Source organism: Astatotilapia calliptera, chromosome 8 (assembly GCF_964374335.1).
Source record: "Astatotilapia calliptera chromosome 8, fAstCal68.1, whole genome shotgun sequence".
NCBI lineage: Eukaryota > Metazoa > Chordata > Actinopteri > Cichliformes > Cichlidae > Astatotilapia > Astatotilapia calliptera.
The window spans coordinates 520,001-542,672 of record NC_137429.1 but is presented as its reverse complement, the minus strand read 5'-3'; the positions used below and the strand labels follow the sequence as shown (position 1 = coordinate 542,672).

General features: G+C 41.9%; 2 protein-coding genes and 1 long non-coding RNA gene across 4 annotated transcripts in view; all 3 read right to left on the bottom strand.

Annotated features, from left to right (window-relative positions):
• rab40b (RAB40B, member RAS oncogene family) overlaps positions 1-22,672 on the bottom strand; it is a 34,386-nt gene that overhangs the window by 8,111 nt on the left and 3,603 nt on the right. The window lies entirely within an intron of this gene.
• LOC113009089 (uncharacterized) lies at positions 3,660-9,553 on the bottom strand. Of its 2 annotated transcripts, XR_013911128.1 has the most exons (6): positions 9,450-9,553; positions 9,135-9,240; positions 7,375-7,445; positions 4,852-7,274; positions 4,717-4,773; positions 3,660-4,287 (listed from the first exon to the last, which is right to left on the bottom strand). It is a non-coding gene; the product is annotated as an uncharacterized LOC113009089 (long non-coding RNA). The 2 variants fall into 2 exon arrangements; XR_013911127.1 differs by lacking the exons at positions 9,135-9,240; positions 9,450-9,553 and having other exon boundaries at positions 4,852-8,267.
• The window catches only part of LOC113012616 (histone-lysine N-methyltransferase set-1-like), a 2,567-nt gene continuing 1,123 nt past the window's right edge, over positions 21,229-22,672 (bottom strand). Inside the window, exons 2-5 of the mRNA XM_080305258.1 lie at positions 22,469-22,589; positions 22,223-22,385; positions 21,911-22,103; positions 21,229-21,615 (exon numbers count right to left, since the gene is read on the bottom strand). Coding sequence (XP_080161384.1) covers positions 21,505-21,615; positions 21,911-22,103; positions 22,223-22,385; positions 22,469-22,589 — 588 coding nt within the window. The 3' untranslated portion in view covers positions 21,229-21,504. The remainder of the gene's footprint in view (positions 21,616-21,910; positions 22,104-22,222; positions 22,386-22,468; positions 22,590-22,672) is intronic.

Below are 22,672 nucleotides of genomic sequence, written 5' to 3'. Positions count from 1 at the left end.
CTGTCAGCCGCTGTTTTTTTCCTTTTACTTACTTCCGAAAAGAAAACCTAATTTCTGCCGTTCAATACTGAACAAATGTAAACTTTTTAAAATTATACAAAATGCAAAACGCTGTGTCTGTAATAAAACCGCTGTTACGTCAGAGGTGATGTTCATATGTTGATTAATGGTTTTCTTTCGTTTTTGATGTACTGCAGAATATTTTTATAAAATCCAGAACAGGAAAATCAACTTCATGTTTTTCTGTTTTATCCTCAGTTACTTTGACACAAAGGCCTCGCTGTGACGCTCACACCTTTGATAAAGTCTCAAAAGTGTCAGCTTCCTTTTTATAGATACAAAAATATGTAAATGTACTGATCTGAATTATAATATTGCTGACTGTCTGAGGCAAAATTTCCCAGATTCGAATCGAATCGATTCGGGACTTTGTGAATTGGAATCGAATCGATTCTAGAAATCAGTGACGATATCCAGCCCTACTTCACAGCCTGATGTTGGCCCTTCTTGTGTTAGCTCTGTGTTATAATTGAGTCTGAATAATAAAACAGGCAGTATTATGGTACAGATTACCCCTCTTTAAGTTTTCTTGTAACACCTGGGCGAGCAGCCACACGGATCATTTTATCAGACTGTTAGTAACTCTGTTTGGGAACTGAGGGGAGATTTGGACTCACAGATGGTTAATGATGTCAGAGGTTCTGCCGTGCTGCTGCGTTTTGTTTCAAACAGAAATATGACCACTTACATCTTTGTGTGCCATCTGTAAAGAAGTCCTCACAATCAGTTCAAACCCAAACAAACACATCACCTCTAACAGTATTCTTCATGCATAGTGAAGGTCGGCCTATCTGTAAGAGCCGGTTCACACTGGAGGAATGAGTCAGCCTCTCCTGGCAGCACCAGCAGCATCATTATACCCCCACCGAGCAGCTCGCAGCACCACCACCACAACCACACAAACACTCTCACAGTGCACATTTGGAGTAGATGGGAGAGTGGAGTGTTTTTGTGGAGTTACACAACACTCAGAAGGATGTTATAAAAGAGCCGATCGTGGCGTTCAGACCGTAAACAAGCGCTTGGCCCGTCTTCACGTGTCTCATTTGGGAGTAATTATTAACGGCTCATAAAAGCACAGAGAATAAACTAGCAAGCTGTTTGTGTGCATTTTTCCGAGCTCGCGTCAATGCTAATCAAGGCTTCCCCATGTGGTCTGGCTCAGCTTTGCACTGCAGCCAGCTCTTCTCTGGACTCGGCAGGAGAGCAAAGCCCCCTCCTGGACCTGAGAGCCAGAAATCGTCCCACAGTTTCACCACAGCTATGTCTGTGTGCCGTCATGCCTCCCGTTAGAGGAGATGACCCAGAAACAGCAGAAGCCTGCGGTTTTCCATCAGCCTGAAACCGTCCTCACACCAAGGAAAACCCAGAAACGGCACGACTCGAGGCCTCTGCTGATGTCGCTGCTACTGATTAATCCACCCAACGGTCGTCACGTCTGAGAGACCAAAGACAAAAAATTACTAAACAAAAACTGATTTCTGTTCATCAGCAGTGTCACAGCTGAGGTTCATCAAACATTCAGATCAACATGTCCAACGTAGTTCCTCCAGAAAACCACAGACCTCTAGTTTTCCTGTTACTGTATCAATGAACACTTTATCCTACAGTTTCCACAGTTTCTCAGAACCCAGGATGTGTGTTCAAAACCAATTTACTGCATGAAAGGACAAGGGCCCAACAGTATGGTGCAAACTGCGCCCAGTACAGAGGCAGCTGCATTATAGTGCTAACATCTGCACAGGTAGCATGCTAACACTTAGCTAGCCAAGAACCCAGACTGATGGTAAAGCTGGGTGTATGCAGACCCCGGCCCAGCAGCCAGAGCCTGAACATCAACGGGTAACAAACTGATGAGCAGTCAGCCTGCAGCCTGTTCCTACCAGTTCAGAATCACCGTGGTGACCACTCCAAAGTGTCTTTGTGCTGGTTTCCATCTTTGCTTTTTGTTCATCCCTGAACAATAAAAGAAAGAGCGTACCTGTGTCCTCATGAGGACTGTGTTTCAGGACAATTTACGGAGTAATGAGAAAGCAATGGAAAAAAACCTTTCTTCAGCGTAATTAAGTAACGCAGCACATCACTTTTAAGCAAAGTAATGAGTAATGTGTAATGGATTACTTTTTTGAGTAATGATTTTGCTCCATATTGTAATTGTTTGCTTCAGAATAGTTCAGAATAATCCTTCATCTCATACGGAGACAGCTGGCTGCCCCTCACAACAGAAGGTTTAAATAGCAAGTGGGCGGGGCTTCTGTGCCTGAGATTGACCATATAAGGATATAACCTCCCTATGACATCATACAAAGCCAACACCATAAAAAACTGGTGTAAACTGAGTGTTTAGATCTGAGCTTTGGTCTCATAGTGATTAATGAACATAGGCTGAGCTGATTATTGTCACTGGGACAGCAGATAGATGTCATTTCACTGTTAGGAGACACAAATATTACTGATGGCGTAGCTGTGTGGAATATTTTAAAAACAGGATAATTGGATAAAACTTACTACAGATTTTTATACATTTTCTATTTTTTGAATTTACTTCTTTCACTTCAGAATTAGACATGAGAGTACAGCCTTCCTTCCTCCAGGATGATTCAGAGACCATGTGGGTGTTTTTCTGCATCCACAAAGCATGGCACTGGCCTGTCATCTGTGACCTTTGACCTCCTCACTGCAGGCTGTGGCTGGTGATGTCAGCAGACCTTTTTATGTGCAGGGGAGATTTTTTGGCGTGTGAGGACTCATCTCCTGAGCCAGCAGACTGTTCTCTGCTGGTAAATCGTTTTCTGTCCAAGTATAAAACATGAAAACACGTCTGCTGTAAACAGGTGAGTAACATCACCTGCTGCTGCTGCACGTCACGTCTGACCACGGTGGAGCTCAGATCATCTATGAAACTGTCCTAAAAGCTCAGTTTGGACTTTTCTGCAGAGAGATGACAGCCGTGTGCAGGATGTTACATATTTAAATATGAAATCAGTTTTTATGACAGCAGGTTGAGCATGTGGTCATGTGACTCGTGAGCACAGTGTGTTACATCGTGTGTCAGCGCGTGAACTTGGAGAGATTCGACTCGTCCTGTCACCCTCCTGCAGGCCGAGCATGAGTCATGAGCAGCTGCCTGCCAGCGCCACACACAGACACACACAGACGTACACACACACACACAGACGTACACACACACACACACAGACACACAGACACACAGACGTACACACACACACACACACACACACACACACACATACGGGTCTATGTGGTATGGCGGGACTATACTACGTCAATCCGCCCGGTGGTGGTTTAAGTGGACTACCCTTTTGAAAGGACTTAGAGCCAAGGGAGCGAGGTTAAAGTGTTCGAAAAAATCTGAAAAAAATTTGGGTCACTTCAGACCTCATACACTCCCTATAGAAGTCTAGATACACTGATACACACCAACCAGACTCTATTGTGTTTTCTGGAGACATTGTCCACTTGACAACAATGTGTTTTATGAGGTCCAAAAAAAACAATATTGGGTCTTTAAAGGGACAATGATGTAATATGTAAATAGCTCATCATTACCATGAATACACATCTGACAGGACACAGGATTACTGGAACATCATTTTATTAGTGTTCTTGGATCTGAACATTAATTTTAACCATAAATAAAAAAAGAAATCTATGGACAAAAATGCCCACGCTTCCCACAGAAATATAAAAATATAGAAAACAGAAAAATTAAAAACATTTAAAATGAATTTTAATAGTTTAAAGGTAAATATTAAGGGGAGAAAATATGCATTTATAATTTTTTATTTTAAATATAACCCGTCAAAAAAAACCCTAAATAAATTAAATGTAAAAATTATGAAATACAAACTACTTCTGTATTTAACAAGAACTTTTTTTTCTTTAAACAGAACATCAGTGTTAACAACAATTGGCAATCTGACCAAGATGTAAAACCACAGCTCTCTAAACAGTTATTTTAGTTCATTTTTTTCTGCCTTTTTGCAGTTAATCCTCTGTTTCTTACAAAATCTCTTATGTTTTGAACTGTTCTTCCTGCCAACACCGGATCTTCTACCAATTTGCAATGACTGCATTCATTTTTGGTGGCTAGTTTCCCTTCGTTTATGTGGTCTTTAAAATGCCTCATCACTGCAGCAACCTCAGCCTTGGACCACATGTTTTTGGGAGCTCTTCGGGAATTGTGGGATTGAGCAGCATTTTTCTCTGGAAGATATATAAAGTAGTAGTAGTTAAAACAAACAAAAAACCAAACAAAAAAAACAAAAAACATTTGGTGGTTAAAAGAATGGATGCTACCCTGTACTAACTTCTGAAATGTGTTGCTACCATCAATATCAAAACGAGCTAAAATTCTCTTTGAAAATTTATCAAATTTCTAAAATGAGACATTTAGTGTTCCGCTGTGAATAAAAGACTGAATAAAAAGTTGAATAAAAGTCTCTTGATGCATGCTCAATCATCCAGGTAAGTAAATCCCAAAACGTTGATTCTGTTAATCTGGACGTAGCGTTTTCAGTGGGAGAAACATTTTGTCACTCATCCAAGTGACTTTTTGCCACCACTCTGCAGTTTGCCATATGTTGCAAAGTGATGAAACAATAATAAGCTTAGAGAACCAACTGCACCCCTTACCTTCAGAGGGAGCAGCAGTCTCACTTGCTGCAGGCATTGTGAGTGGTCCTTCATCTGCTGATTACACAATTTGATTAAGTTTTAATATTTGTAACAAACATTTTATCCACAGAAACCAAGCTAGTGGTAACTTACCACAATCTACAGTGTCTTGGAGCTGCGCTGTGTTTGTGGAATCAGCTACTGCATGTACAGGCTCACTGGTGCCACACGCCAACATTGTGAGTGCTGTGTCATCATCATCTGATTCACTCTCACTGTCCTTTGTTTCAGCATCACTTAATGGAATTTCATCTGAGAAATTGTGGGAAAACCCCCCCAAAAAACCAAACACAAACCCCCCAAAAACCTCACATTAACAACGAGATATGACAAAATACAGAACAAATACTGGAAATTATAGTACATAGTTTTACTATTTAAGGCCACCACTCTGCAGTTTGCCAAATGTTGCAAAGTGATGAAACAATAGACTTCAAGAACCTTAAATCATGGACATTTAACAGAATGGTCTGTGCTTTTAGGTTTTAATTCGGTTGATAAAGCATAATATTCAACTACTGCCCTAATATTTGCTCCTTTCAATACAAACCTTCTATTTTGATCTCATCCAGTGATTTCCCCTGGATCTGGGAAAGTTGTCCTTTTTCCAGTGTTAAAAGCAGTTTGGAAATCTTGGCCAGCTGTGTTGTGGGAACTGGTAATCTGTAGAATTCGCGGTGAACGCGGATATCATGACCCAGGAAATCTGCAACCTGATCAAGTTCGTTGTTTTTCAAATTAAGGACTTGTGAGAGTGTGGCAACATGTTTTCTGAGCTGTGTCGATCTTAGATACTCAGGCTGCTTTGCTCCACACTGGTGTGCATGAACACGCAAGGAGTCCATTCCTCTGTAATGACTCATTGATCGGGGTCTTGCAAAGAGGTAGATATTAGTGGCACAAATACCACAGTCAGGCCTCCTACTAACCAGTAGTGACAGAGCATCCAGCATGCTTGGTGTTAGCAGAACTGGAACATTTCTGTCCCTTTTTCCCATTATTTCTATTCTACAGAAATAGTTACAGAGTCTCTGTTCCATTTCTGAGAGCCCCATGGCAACATCTGTGTGGAGTGCTGTTTTGTCTCTTTCAAGAAAACTTTTGAGGCGCATCTTTGAAACCTCTCCAGAACGTCTTCGGTTGAACACAATGATTTGTGAGAGTGTAACTTGTGCAAGTTGGGCATAATTCTGAGCTGTGGCTTCGTTCTCCAAGCTGCAAAAGGCACTTTCTGCAGATTTTTGAAGGTAGTGATGGAGAATCCGAACATCTTCTGTAAAGGGCAATGTTGATGGCTTGTTAAACTTTGCCTCACTCAATGTGTTCAAGGCACGGTGAGACACCATCTCAGACCATTTGGAGACATACAACTTCTTGAACGCATCAGTGGACTTGATTAGGGCTTCATCCTCTGTCATGAGGGCACGACAATGGATAATGTCAGACATTTTATGCAGTGTATGTCCCAGTTTCAGCGCAAGGCTTGGAGTTTTGTATGACAGTGTCTCTTCATCAAAACCTGAAACTTTCTTTACTGCTTGCACAACTCTCTGGAAATTAGCAGGCTTAATAGCTTCTTCCATGTTATGCACTGAGAATTCTGTGCGCAGACACAACAACAAACGTCCCGCTTCACGAAGCTTCTGTCGTATATAATCATACTTTGTAGGGTCTTGTCCATGTTTATTGTAGAGGGACTGGGCAAACTGAATAACAGTAAAGTCATTTCGCACAGCTGAGGCAATCTCATCTTGTTTCATAACAGCAAGAACCTTCCAGACTCCACTTGACACCTGCGGATAACACTGAGACTCCAGAGTTAAAGCCAGGCCGAGTACTTTGGTTCTTCCAGGTTCTTTATCCGTGTCATCTTTTGGTTTGTTAGGACATCTGCGGACATGTCTCCAAAGATCCTTGCGAACATACATCCCTTGACAATAAAAGCAATGAGCAAACTTTCCCTCTACTGCTTTAATCTTGGGTCTTCTCTTCACTTTCAGTGGTCCCACTCCACCATGCAAAACTGCAGCATTATGCTTAAAATTTCCCTTATTTCTCAATTTCTCTAACAGACTTTTACGCTCGTTTGAGTCTCTAGGCAGGGAAAATGCATGCACAACATCAGGAGCCGTTTTGTGCGTTTTCAGGTGGCGGGAAATTTTAGCTTGTGGTTTGCCACAAAAATAGCAGTAATTTCTTTTACTTAAAGTCATTTTTTCTGATTCAGTTTCGCAAAGCTCACTTTTATCTTGTGGCTTGTCCTTTGTCAAGTTGTGGATTAAATTCGTTGAATCTGATTGTTCATGCGCTTTGGAGATGTCATCTTGGCATAGCAGACCTTTTGATGTGCTTGGCAATAATGAGATGTCTTCATCTGAATCTTCATCATATGACTCTGAATCTGGCACATATTCTTCTTCTGATATGCTGTGGTTGCCATCATCATCGCTTGATATTTGATCCAGAACTGAATGTGGCAATCCATCCTCCCCTGAATATTCAGAAATTTCTTCTTTCTGGAATGTAAGAACAAAAGTTTTTTTAATTGATCAATACTTTAGACAGGTAAAAAATAAACTGAAAAAAAGTCAAGCCAAATATGAATGGGATACACACCTGTGTTGACTGGTGGCAATTCTGATTTGCCAATTTTGCAAGGCAAGATTTGTGCCAGACCCCTAAACAAACTGAAACACATTTTGATAGACTTAATTTAGCTTTGCAGTTCTATTTAAGTGAAGTAGTTTTTTGTCAAAGCATTGCAGTAATGTCAAATGCTGAAAAAACAAAAAAAAACAAAACTGTTCACATTAAGGATATTTTAATGACTACACATACACTGCTAATCCCCCTCCCCCCCCCAAAAAAGGACATCCCAGATGTGAATGAAGGAATTATTCTTATTAAATACTTTGTTCTTTAGGTAGTTGAGTGGCATGAAAGTGTGTAGTTGAATGTGTGTGGCCTCCAGATGCCTGTACGACTTCCCTACAATGCCTGGGCATGCTCGGGATGAGGTGGCGGATGGTCTCCTGAAGGATCTCCTCCAAGACCTGGACTAAAGCATCTGCCAACCCCTGGACAGTTTGTGGTGGATGGAGTGAGACATGATGTCCCAGATGTGCTCAATTGGATTCAGGTCTGGGGAACAGGCGGGCCAGTCCATAGCATCAATGCCTTTGTCATGGAGGAACTGCTGACATACTCCAGCCACATGAGGCCCAGTGTCGTCTCGCATTAGGTGGACCCCAGGGCCAAATGCACCAGCATGTGGTCTCACAAAGGGTCCGAGGACCTCATCTTGTTACCCAATGACAGTCAGGCTCTCTGGCAGGCACAGAAATGCCACCCCTCACCATTACTGACCCACTGCCAATATGATCATGCTGGAGGATGTTGCAGGCAGCAGAACATTCCCCACGGCATCTCCAGACTGTCACGTGCTCAGTTTGAACCTCCTTTCAGCTGTGAGGAGCATAGGGTGCCCGTGCTGAAGTTGCCAAACTTTGTGTTTTCTGGCAAATGCCAAACATCCTGCATGGTGTTGGACTGTAAGCTCAATCCCCACCTGTGGATGCTGGACCCTCAAGTCACCCTCATGAAGTCAGTTTCTGACCATTTGAGCAGACAGATGCACATTTGTGGCCTGTTTGAGGTCATTTTGCAGGGCTCCTCTTGTTCCTCCTTGCACAAAGGTGGAGGTAGCGGTCCTGCTGCTGGGTTGTTGCCCTCCTATGGCCTACTCCACATCCAGGTAGCACCTCCATGCTCTGGACACTACACTAACAGACACAGCAAACCTTCTTGCCACAGCTCACATTGATGTGCTACGCTAGATGAGCTGCACTACCTGAGCCCCTTGTGTGGGTTGTAGACTGTCTCATGCTACCACTAAAATGAAATCACCGCCAGCATTCAAAAGTGACCATAACATCAGCCAGAAAGCATAGGTGCTGAGAAGTGGTCTGTGGTCACCACCTGCAGAACCAGTCCTTTATTATGGTGAATTGACTATAATTTCCACTTGTTGTCTACTCTATTTGCAAAACAGCATGTGAAACTGGTTGTCAGTGTTACTTCCTAAGTGAACAGTTTGATTTCACAGAAGTGTGACTGACTTGGAGTAACATCGCATTGTTTAAGTGTTCCCTTTATTATTTTGAGCAGTTTATGTTATGGAATGGGGAATTGAGGACAATCCCAAGTATACCATTTTTACAAGGTCCTGCACCAATGAGGTAATACTGCATTTCTTTAATTAGAAGTGACCACCCATTAATTAAAAAGGGAGCAGTGTTCATTTCAGCACGTCTTAACTTGTTGAACTCTATTAATGCTTTTTACTATACACTGTACCTATTCACTAAATGTCTCACCTTTGCACTTAAAGCCAAGCCACTTGAGGGAGGAAACCGGTCCCACACACTGAATGCACTTGTCCAAAGATGATATTGTTGTGCACACCAGACGATGATTGTGACACTGTTAGCAAAATATTGCAACATTTATTTGTTTTGGACAGTTGGAAAGGTGTGTTTTCAATTCAGTTGCAGATATCAACTAATAAACTTCGTCCATGTAAATCACATCACACCCAGGTGACTGCCAAACACACACACACACAGCATCCATAAAGAATGATGATAGATTAAATTATTAGTTCATTAAGTGGTACACTGGATTATATTTACCCTTTCAGGCTCTGGATGTTTCAGGTCCAGATCATTGTTTGGAAAGCTGTTTGGTTGCGGCTTTAGGCAGCTCACAGTCTTCTGAATCTGGCTGGTCTCAGTCTTCGTGTGTAACAGATAGAGAATGAAGACAAAAGAACAGTAATCTGACAGTTACTAAAAATGCATCACTCAAGAGGATGAATAGACCATTTCACTATTGGCAAATAGCGTAAGGTACACATCGTGCATGAGAAACATTCATTAAAATCTGTCCTAGGTCAATGTTACCTCTTCAAAATCTTGCACTGAAGAAGAATGCATGGCTTCTGAGCCTTGCTGAGGCATTTCTTCATCAAGATCCTGCAACAAAGAAAAGATGGCACAAAGATTAGACCAAGTGCTCTTCTTGCAACTGTACTGGGCAGTCCTGTGCTTCTGTCTTTAATTTGCATGTGTGTGTGTGTGTGTGTGTGGGGGGGGGGGGGGGGGGGGGCTTTCCACTCAAGAAATGTTTTCTTCTGAAAAAAATACTGGCTACAATAATTAACAACTGATTCCTTTGCAATCATCCATCCTCTTCCACTTATCCTTATCAGGATTGTGGGGTAGCAGTTTTGGGGCCTATACCAGCTACCATAGGGCAGTACAACCTGGACAGATCACCAGTCTAACATGGAAGGACAAGCATTTGCATTCACACCAAAGGGCAGTTTTGAATCACCAGTTAACCTAACCCCATAAGCTACATCTTTGGACTGTGGGAAGAAGCCAGAGTACACAGCGAGAGAGCCCATGCACTACCAGCAGTAAAAAGTGCCTAAAACAAGTTAAGTTGTATAGTACTATCTATCTTAATGTTCAAGCCTGAGTTTCAAACCACATAGAAACAAAGCACATGTAGTCAGTTCTGCATGCTGTAGGTCAAACTGTCAAGAAATACGAGAAGACCCCTCCTAAAACCAGAGTGATGTCACCATGAAGCAAACTTTGACAGAGTCTCCCAATAACAGTGTGGTCCTCCTAAGTCACATTTGGGTGGTTAACACACACACACACACACACACACTCAGATGTTATCCAGACTTGCACTTTGAAACAATGAAAAGGACCTACAAGCCACAGTCCATGTAAATCACATCACACCCAGGTGACTGCCAAACACACACACACACACAGCATCCATAAAGAATGATGATAGATTAAATTATTAGTTCATTAAGTGGTACACTGGATTATATTTACCCTTTCAGGCTCTGGATGTTTCAGGTCCAGATCATTGTTTGGAAAGCTGTTTGGTTGCGGCTTTAGGCAGCTCACAGTCTTCTGAATCTGGCTGGTCTCAGTCTTCGTGTGTAACAGATAGAGAATGAAGACAAAAGAACAGTAATCTGACAGTTACTAAAAATGCATCACTCAAGAGGATGAATAGACCATTTCACTATCGGCAAATAGCGTAAGGTACACATCGTGCATGAGAAACATTCATTAAAATCTGTCCTAGGTCAATGTTACCTCTTCAAAATCTTGCACTGAAGAAGAATGCATGGCTTCTGAGCCTTGCTGAGGCATTTCTTCATCAAGATCCTGCAACAAAGAAAAGATGGCACAAAGATTAGACCAAGTGCTCTTCTTGCAACTGTACTGGGCAGTCCTGTGCTTCTGTCTTTAATTTGCATGTGTGTGTGTGTGTGTGTGTGTGTGGGGGGGGGGGGGGGGGGGGCTTTCCACTCAAGAAATGTTTTCTTCTGAAAAAAATACTGGCTACAATAATTAACAACTGATTCCTTTGCAATCATCCATCCTCTTCCACTTATCCTTATCAGGATTGTGGGGTAGCAGTTTTGGGGCCTATACCAGCTACCATAGGGCAGTACAACCTGGACAGATCGCCAGTCTAACATGGAAGGACAAGCATTTGCATTCACACCAAAGGGCAGTTTTGAATCACCAGTTAACCTAACCCCATAAGCTACATCTTTGGACTGTGGGAAGAAGCCAGAGTACACAGCCAGAGAGAGCCCATGCATTACAGCAGTAAAAAGTGCCTAAAACAAGTTAAGAAGTTGTATAGTACTATCTATCTTAATGTTCAAGCCTGAGTTTCAAAAAATTTCAACATAGAAACAAAGCACATGCAGTCAGCTCTGCATGCTGTAGGTCAAACTGTCAAGACATACGAGAAGACCCCTCCTAAAACCAGAGTGATGTCACCATGAAGCAAACTTTGACGGAGTCCCCCAATAACAGTGTGGTCCTCCTAAGTCACATTTGGGTGGTTAACACACACACACACACACACACACACTCAGATGTTATCCAGACTTGCACTTTGAAACAATGAAAAGGACCTACAAGCCACGGTCCATGTAAATCACATCACACCCAGGTGACTGCCAAACACACACACACACAGCATCCATAAAGAATGATGATAGATTAAATTATTAGTTCATTAAGTGGTACACTGGATTATATTTACCCTTTCAGGCTCTGGATGTTTCAGGTCCAGATCATTGTTTGGAAAGCTGTTTGGTTGTGGCTTTAGGCAGCTCACAGTCTTCTGAATCTGGCTGGTCTCAGTCTTCGTGTGTAACAGATAGAGAATGAAGACAAAAGAACAGTAATCTGACAGTTACTAAAAATGCATCACTCAAGAGGATGAATAGACCATTTCACTATCGGCAAATAGCGTAAGGTACACATCGTGCATGAGAAACATTCATTAAAATCTGTCCTAGGTCAATGTTACCTCTTCAAAATCTTGCACTGAAGAAGAATGCATGGCTTCTGAGCCTTGCTGAGGCATTTCTTCATCAAGATCCTGCAACAAAGAAAAGATGGCACAAAGATTAGACCAAGTGCTCTTCTTGCAACTGTACTGGGCAGTCCTGTGCTTCTGTCTTTAATTTGCATGTGTGTGTGTGTGTGTGTGGGGGGGGCTTTCCACTCAAGAAATGTTTTCTTCTGAAAAAAATACTGGCTACAATAATTAACAACTGATTCCTTTGCAATCATCCATCCTCTTCCACTTATCCTTATCAGGATTGTGGGGTAGCAGTTTTGGGGCCTATACCAGCTACCATAGGGCAGTACAACCTGGACAGATCGCCAGTCTAACATGGAAGGACAAGCATTTGCATTCACACCAAAGGGCAGTTTTGAATCACCAGTTAACCTAACCCCATAAGCTACATCTTTGGACTGTGGGAAGAAGCCAGAGTACACAGCCAGAGAGAGCCCATGCATTACAGCAGTAAAAAGTGCCTAAAACAAGTTAAGAAGTTGTATAGTACTATCTATCTTAATGTTCAAGCCTGAGTTTCAAAAAATTTCAACATAGAAACAAAGCACATGCAGTCAGCTCTGCATGCTGTAGGTCAAACTGTCAAGACATACGAGAAGACCCCTCCTAAAACCAGAGTGATGTCACCATGAAGCAAACTTTGACGGAGTCCCCCAATAACAGTGTGGTCCTCCTAAGTCACATTTGGGTGGTTAACACACACACACACACTCAGATGTTATCCAGACTTGCACTTTGAAACAATGAAAAGGACCTACAAGCCACGGTCCATGTAAATCACATCACACCCAGGTGACTGCCAAACACACACACACACAGCATCCATAAAGAATGATGATAGATTAAATTATTAGTTCATTAAGTGGTACACTGGATTATATTTACCCTTTCAGGCTCTGGATGTTTCAGGTCCAGATCATTGTTTGGAAAGCTGTTTGGTTGCGGCTTTAGGCAGCTCACAGTCTTCTGAATCTGGCTGGTCTCAGTCTTCGTGTGTAACAGATAGAGAATGAAGACAAAAGAACAGTAATCTGACAGTTACTAAAAATGCATCACTCAAGAGGATGAATAGACCATTTCACTATCGGCAAATAGCGTAAGGTACACATCGTGCATGAGAAACATTCATTAAAATCTGTCCTAGGTCAATGTTACCTCTTCAAAATCTTGCACTGAAGAAGAATGCATGGCTTCTGAGCCTTGCTGAGGCATTTCTTCATCAAGATCCTGCAACAAAGAAAAGATGGCACAAAGATTAGACCAAGTGCTCTTCTTGCAACTGTACTGGGCAGTCCTGTGCTTCTGTCTTTAATTTGCATGTGTGTGTGTGTGTGTGTGTGTGTGTGGGGGGGGGGGGGGGGGGGGGGGGCTTTCAACTCAAGAAATGTTTTCTTCTGAAAAAAATACTGGCTACAATAATTAACAACTGATTCCTTTGCAATCATCCATCCTCTTCCACTTATCCTTATCAGGATTGTGGGGTAGCAGTTTTGGGGCCTATACCAGCTACCATAGGGCAGTACAACCTGGACAGATCGCCAGTCTAACATGGAAGGACAAGCATTTGCATTCACACCAAAGGGCAGTTTTGAATCACCAGTTAACCTAACCCCATAAGCTACATCTTTGGACTGTGGGAAGAAGCCAGAGTACACAGCCAGAGAGAGCCCATGCATTACAGCAGTAAAAAGTGCCTAAAACAAGTTAAGTTGTATAGTACTATCTATCTTAATGTTCAAGCCTGAGTTTCAAACCACATAGAAACAAAGCACATGTAGTCAGTTCTGCATGCTGTAGGTCAAACTGTCAAGAAATACGAGAAGACCCCTCCTAAAACCAGAGTGATGTCACCATGAAGCAAACTTTGACAGAGTCTCCCAATAACAGTGTGGTCCTCCTAAGTCACATTTGGGTGGTTAACACACACACACACACACACACACTCAGATGTTATCCAGACTTGCACTTTGAAACAATGAAAAGGACCTACAAGCCACGGTCCATGTAAATCACATCACACCCAGGTGACTGCCAAACACACACACACACAGCATCCATAAAGAATGATGATAGATTAAATTATTAGTTCATTAAGTGGTACACTGGATTATATTTACCCTTTCAGGCTCTGGATGTTTCAGGTCCAGATCATTGTTTGGAAAGCTGTTTGGTTGCGGCTTTAGGCAGCTCACAGTCTTCTGAATCTGGCTGGTCTCAGTCTTCGTGTGTAACAGATAGAGAATGAAGACAAAAGAACAGTAATCTGACAGTTACTAAAAATGCATCACTCAAGAGGATGAATAGACCATTTCACTATCGGCAAATAGCGTAAGGTACACATCGTGCATGAGAAACATTCATTAAAATCTGTCCTAGGTCAATGTTACCTCTTCAAAATCTTGCACTGAAGAAGAATGCATGGCTTCTGAGCCTTGCTGAGGCATTTCTTCATCAAGATCCTGCAACAAAGAAAAGATGGCACAAAGATTAGACCAAGTGCTCTTCTTGCAACTGTACTGGGCAGTCCTGTGCTTCTGTCTTTAATTTGCATGTGTGTGTGTGTGTGTGTGGGGGGGGGGGGGCTTTCCACTCAAGAAATGTTTTCTTCTGAAAAAAATACTGGCTACAATAATTAACAACTGATTCCTTTGCAATCATCCATCCTCTTCCACTTATCCTTATCAGGATTGTGGGGTAGCAGTTTTGGGGCCTATACCAGCTACCATAGGGCAGTACAACCTGGACAGATCGCCAGTCTAACATGGAAGGACAAGCATTTGCATTCACACCAAAGGGCAGTTTTGAATCACCAGTTAACCTAACCCCATAAGCTACATCTTTGGACTGTGGGAAGAAGCCAGAGTACACAGCCAGAGAGAGCCCATGCATTACAGCAGTAAAAAGTGCCTAAAACAAGTTAAGAAGTTGTATAGTACTATCTATCTTAATGTTCAAGCCTGAGTTTCAAAAAATTTCAACATAGAAACAAAGCACATGCAGTCAGCTCTGCATGCTGTAGGTCAAACTGTCAAGACATACGAGAAGACCCCTCCTAAAACCAGAGTGATGTCACCATGAAGCAAACTTTGACGGAGTCCCCCAATAACAGTGTGGTCCTCCTAAGTCACATTTGGGTGGTTAACACACACACACACACACACACACTCAGATGTTATCCAGACTTGCACTTTGAAACAATGAAAAGGACCTACAAGCCACGGTCCATGTAAATCACATCACACCCAGGTGACTGCCAAACACACACACACACAGCATCCATAAAGAATGATGATAGATTAAATTATTAGTTCATTAAGTGGTACACTGGATTATATTTACCCTTTCAGGCTCTGGATGTTTCAGGTCCAGATCATTGTTTGGAAAGCTGTTTGGTTGTGGCTTTAGGCAGCTCACAGTCTTCTGAATCTGGCTGGTCTCAGTCTTCGTGTGTAACAGATAGAGAATGAAGACAAAAGAACAGTAATCTGACAGTTACTAAAAATGCATCACTCAAGAGGATGAATAGACCATTTCACTATCGGCAAATAGCGTAAGGTACACATCGTGCATGAGAAACATTCATTAAAATCTGTCCTAGGTCAATGTTACCTCTTCAAAATCTTGCACTGAAGAAGAATGCATGGCTTCTGAGCCTTGCTGAGGCATTTCTTCATCAAGATCCTGCAACAAAGAAAAGATGGCACAAAGATTAGACCAAGTGCTCTTCTTGCAACTGTACTGGGCAGTCCTGTGCTTCTGTCTTTAATTTGCATGTGTGTGTGTGTGTGTGTGTGGGGGGGGGGGGGGGGGGGGCTTTCCACTCAAGAAATGTTTTCTTCTGAAAAAAATACTGGCTACAATAGTTAACAACTGATTCCTTTGCAATCATCCATCCTCTTCCACTTATCCTTATCAGGATTGTGGGGTAGCAGTTTTGGGGCCTATACCAGCTACCATAGGGCAGTACAACCTGGACAGATCGCCAGTCTAACATGGAAGGACAAGCATTTGCATTCACACCAAAGGGCAGTTTTGAATCACCAGTTAACCTAACCCCATAAGCTACATCTTTGGACTGTGGGAAGAAGCCAGAGTACACAGCCAGAGAGAGCCCATGCATTACAGCAGTAAAAAGTGCCTAAAACAAGTTAAGAAGTTGTATAGTACTATCTATCTTAATGTTCAAGCCTGAGTTTCAAAAAATTTCAACATAGAAACAAAGCACATGCAGTCAGCTCTGCATGCTGTAGGTCAAACTGTCAAGACATACGAGAAGACCCCTGCTAAAACCAGAGTGATGTCACCATGAAGCAAACTTTGACGGAGTCCCCCAATAACAGTGTGGTCCTCCTAAGTCACATTTGGGTGGTTAACACACACACACACACACACACACTCAGATGTTATCCAGACTTGCACTTTGAAACAATGAAAAGGACCTACAAGCCACGGTCCATGTAAATCACATCACACCCAGGTGACTGCCAAACACACACACACACGGCATCCATAAAGAATGATGATAGATTAAATTATTAGTTCATTAAGTGGTACACTGGATTATATTTACCCTTTCAGGCTCTGGATGTTTCAGGTCCAGATCATTGTTTGGAAAGCTGTTTGGTTGCGGCTTTAGGCAGCTCACAGTCTTCTGAATCTGGCTGGTCTCAGTCTTCGTGTGTAACAGATAGAGAATGAAGACAAAAGAACAGTAATCTGACAGTTACTAAAAATGCATCACTCAAGAGGATGAATAGACCATTTCACTATCGGCAAATAGCGTAAGGTACATATCGTGCATGAGAAACATTCATTAAAATCTGTCCTAGGTCAATGTTACCTCTTCAAAATCTTGCACTGAAGAAGAATGCATGGCTTCTGAGCCTTGCTGAGGCATTTCTTCATCAAGATCCTGCAACAAAGAAAAGATGGCACAAAGATTAGACCAAGTGCTCTTCTTGCAACTGTACTGGGCAGTCCTGTGCTTCTGTCTTTAATTTGCATGTGTGTGTGTGTGTGTGTGTGTGTGTGTGTGTGTGTGTGTGTGGGGGGGGGGGGGGGGGGCTTTCCACTCAAGAAATGTTTTCTTCTGAAAAAAATACTGGCTACAATAGTTAACAACTGATTCCTTTGCAATCATCCATCCTCTTCCACTTATCCTTATCAGGATTGTGGGGTAGCAGTTTTGGGGCCTATACCAGCTACCATAGGGCAGTACAACCTGGACAGATCACCAGTCTAACATGGAAGGACAAGCATTTGCATTCACACCAAAGGGCAGTTTTGAATCACCAGTTAACCTAACCCCATAAGCTACATCTTTGGACTGTGGGAAGAAGCCAGAGTACACAGCGAGAGAGCCCATGCACTACCAGCAGTAAAAAGTGCCTAAAACAAGTTAAGTTGTATAGTACTATCTATCTTAATGTTCAAGCCTGAGTTTCAAACCACATAGAAACAAAGCACATGCAGTCAGCTCTGCATGCTGTAGGTCAAACTGTCAAGACATACGAGAAGACCCCTCCTAAAACCAGAGTGATGTCACCATGAAGCAAACTTTGACGGAGTCCCCCAATAACAGTGTGGTCCTCCTAAGTCACATTTGGGTGGTTAACACACACACACACACACTCAGATGTTATCCAGACTTGCACTTTGAAACAATGAAAAGGACCTACAAGCCACGGTCCATGTAAATCACATCACACCCAGGTGACTGCCAAACACACACACACACAGCATCCATAAAGAATGATGATAGATTAAATTATTAGTTCATTAAGTGGTACACTGGATTATATTTACCCTTTCAGGCTCTGGATGTTTCAGGTCCAGATCATTGTTTGGAAAGCTGTTTGGTTGTGGCTTTAGGCAGCTCACAGTCTTCTGAATCTGGCTGGTCTCAGTCTTCGTGTGTAACAGATAGAGAATGAAGACAAAAGAACAGTAATCTGACAGTTACTAAAAATGCATCACTCAAGAGGATGAATAGACCATTTCACTATCGGCAAATAGCGTAAGGTACACATCGTGCATGAGAAACATTCATTAAAATCTGTCCTAGGTCAATGTTACCTCTTCAAAATCTTGCACTGAAGAAGAATGCATGGCTTCTGAGCCTTGCTGAGGCATTTCTTCATCAAGATCCTGCAACAAAGAAAAGATGGCACAAAGATTAGACCAAGTGCTCTTCTTGCAACTGTACTGGGCAGTCCTGTGCTTCTGTCTTTAATTTGCATGTGTGTGTGTGTGTGTGTGGGGGGGGGGGGGCTTTCCACTCAAGAAATGTTTTCTTCTGAAAAAAATACTGGCTACAATAGTTAACAACTGATTCCTTTGCAATCATCCATCCTCTTCCACTTATCCTTATCAGGATTGTGGGGTAGCAGTTTTGGGGCCTATACCAGCTACCATAGGGCAGTACAACCTGGACAGATCGCCAGTCTAACATGGAAGGACAAGCATTTGCATTCACACCAAAGGGCAGTTTTGAATCACCAGTTAACCTAACCCCATAAGCTACATCTTTGGACTGTGGGAAGAAGCCAGAGTACACAGCCAGAGAGAGCCCATGCATTACAGCAGTAAAAAGTGCCTAAAACAAGTTAAGAAGTTGTATAGTACTATCTATCTTAATGTTCAAGCCTGAGTTTCAAAGAATTTCAACATAGAAACAAAGCACATGCAGTCAGCTCTGCATGCTGTAGGTCAAACTGTCAAGACATACGAGAAGACCCCTCCTAAAACCAGAGTGATATCACCATGAAGCAAACTTTGACGGAGTCCCCCAATAACAGTGTGGTCCTCCTAAGTCACATTTGGGTGGTTAACACACACACACACACACTCAGATGTTATCCAGACTTGCACTTTGAAACAATGAAAAGGACCTACAAGCCACGGTCCATGTAAATCACATCACACCCAGGTGACTGCCAAACACACACACACACGGCATCCATAAAGAATGATGATAGATTAAATTATTAGTTCATTAAGTGGTACACTGGATTATATTTACCCTTTCAGGCTCTGGATGTTTCAGGTCCAGATCATTGTTTGGAAAGCTGTTTGGTTGCGGCTTTAGGCAGCTCACAGTCTTCTGAATCTGGCTGGTCTCAGTCTTCGTGTGTAACAGATAGAGAATGAAGACAAAAGAACAGTAATCTGACAGTTACTAAAAATGCATCACTCAAGAGGATGAATAGACCATTTCACTATCGGCAAATAGCGTAAGGTACACATCGTGCATGAGAAACATTCATTAAAATCTGTCCTAGGTCAATGTTACCTCTTCAAAATCTTGCACTGAAGAAGAATGCATGGCTTCTGAGCCTTGCTGAGGCATTTCTTCATCAAGATCCTGCAACAAAGAAAAGATGGCACAAAGATTAGACCAAGTGCTCTTCTTGCAACTGTACTGGGCAGTCCTGTGCTTCTGTCTTTAATTTGCATGTGTGTGTGTGTGTGTGTGGGGGGGGGGGGGGGGGGGGGCTTTCCACTCAAGAAATGTTTTCTTCTGAAAAAAATACTGGCTACAATAGTTAACAACTGATTCCTTTGCAATCATCCATCCTCTTCCACTTATCCTTATCAGGATTGTGGGGTAGCAGTTTTGGGGCCTATACCAGCTACCATAGGGCAGTACAACCTGGACAGATCGCCAGTCTAACATGGAAGGACAAGCATTTGCATTCACACCAAAGGGCAGTTTTGAATCACCAGTTAACCTAACCCCATAAGCTACATCTTTGGACTGTGGGAAGAAGCCAGAGTACACAGCCAGAGAGAGCCCATGCATTACAGCAGTAAAAAGTGCCTAAAACAAGTTAAGAAGTTGTATAGTACTATCTATCTTAATGTTCAAGCCTGAGTTTCAAAAAATTTCAACATAGAAACAAAGCACATGCAGTCAGCTCTGCATGCTGTAGGTCAAACTGTCAAGACATACGAGAAGACCCCTCCTAAAACCAGAGTGATGTCACCATGAAGCAAACTTTGACGAAGTCCCCCAATAACAGTGTGGTCCTCCTAAGTCACATTTGGGTGGTTAACACACACACACACACACACACACACTCAGATGTTATCCAGACTTGCACTTTGAAACAATGAAAAGGACCTACAAGCCACGGTCCATGTAAATCACATCACACCCAGGTGACTGCCAAACACACACACACACGGCATCCATAAAGAATGATGATAGATTAAATTATTAGTTCATTAAGTGGTACACTGGATTATATTTACCCTTTCAGGCTCTGGATGTTTCAGGTCCAGATCATTGTTTGGAAAGCTGTTTGGTTGCGGCTTTAGGCAGCTCACAGTCTTCTGAATCTGGCTGGTCTCAGTCTTCGTGTGTAACAGATAGAGAATGAATATACAGTGCATTTTTGAAGAGGCTTTTGAAACATTAAATAAACTGTATGAGAAAGATAAGTTTCAAGCTATTGTCTTTAAAATATTCACTGTCATGTATAGAGAATTTAAGGCCCTATGATTAAGAGACAAATAGTCAGTGTGATTTCTTTATTTTTTAAGCCATTGCTAAAGGAGTAAAACAATCACCTGTAGCAGCAACGAACTGTCACTAGGGCCCATTTATCTTCAAGGGACAAAATTTAAAATGAATCTAACTAAAGAGGCTACACAGCAAAATCTCCAGTGTTAAATTAACACTAGAGAGTGTCTATATGGGTCCACACAACACTGTTGAGTGTTGAATTAACACTTTTGACAGTGTTATATGTTTAAAAGTAACCTAGTCAGTTTTGAAGATTAACAAAGACTAACACTGAGCAGTGCTGATTTTCTAACACTGGAATATTTCTAACATTTTGAGTTATTTTCCAGTGTTAGAAAATCAGCACTGCTCAGTGTTAGTCTTTGTTAATCTTCAAAACTGACTAGGTTACTTTTAAACATATAACACTGTCAAAAGTGTTAATTTAACACTCAACAGTGTTGTATTTAACACTCAGAGGTGTGGACCCTTATAGACACTCTCCAGTGTTAATTTAACACTGGAGATTTTGCTGTGTAGAATCACATTAAACATCAATCACTGTTAAAATTTAGAAACCGAAAGCCATTTTTTATTTCTGCATACCTGCTGATATTTTTTTAGTGCTTTTAGAGGGCTTTGATGTGGCAGCCATCACAATTGCCTGTTTTCCATTAGTACCTACCCCTGTTTTTCCAGTAGGTTATAGTACCATGTAGTTTTTCAGTAACTACTGCACCAAGGTTCCAAGTGATCCAAAGTGATCAGAAAATTTGACATAGACTGAATGCCACCAGGTGGCTGGTCAATGGTGTCACTCGATAAGTTATGAGTGCGCCTCCTTCGTGAAAATCCAAGCCATCATTTTTGAAACTCTGAAATGTTTGAAATAGCGACCAAAATTAACAGCGTGATCCCTGAATTGAACACTAAAGTATAGACTGAGCAGCAGGCATTTTGTCACCTTGACGTCCATGCTTGCTGTGGCATTTATATCACTGGATGCTCGGCTGCATTGCTATAGTTACCCCAGGCACAGTAGGTGATACTCAATTTCAGTGAAAAACTAGATGCCCTAAGTCACGTTAAGCCAATTTGAGTAGGTACAAATGTAAAAATGGCTTAGGGTATGCAATTTATCAGTTCCAAAAAGTACAATTGTAGAAATACCTTGCATCTCCAGAGCCAATCCGAGTCACCATAATTATAGTCTATTTCTTCGCCTGGACTTATGTCTCTGCTTGCAAATAAGCATAGATGGGGCTTTCCATTGATATTTAATATTTTCATCTTAGCACTTGGACTGATGTGGTTGTCGTTGACAAGTCTGCCTAATGACCCATCTTCTTGAGATGCATCCACACTGTGGGGTTAGGCAAAAAAGTATTAGCTTAACTAGTTAGTTAAGAAGCTTTTTTTTTTCATAAATCAAAAGCAATGTGTCATTTAATCTTAATCAAACTACACTGATATAATACGCACCACCAGAGTTTTCCATCAAACTTGAATTCAAACATGAACACCTTCAGGCTGTCATGATAAACTCTGTGTCTCCGCTCACATTCTTCTTTTGTTATGAGTTTACCTCTGTATTCCAAAAGAAAGTCTCCTTTTTGGAATGGAACAGTCGTGAAAATGCCCCGACCTGAATTGCAGAGGCATACCAAGTGAGTGACAAAAGACAAAGTGACAAACTCCAAATCTAATCCAAACTAAAGACCAACTTACCTTTGAAGGCATTTATGTAGTGGATATCAAGTCCCAGTTTGTCCCTTCCAGCAGAAACATGACAGACTGCATCCTCCCGTGGAGGAATGCGTCTCCTTCGCATGTTCTCCTGTACGATTGGCTGTATTACCAAAGCATATAAAGTATTACGATTATCGTCATCATTGTCATCATCATCAGTAGTAGCAGAACTAGCAGTAGTGT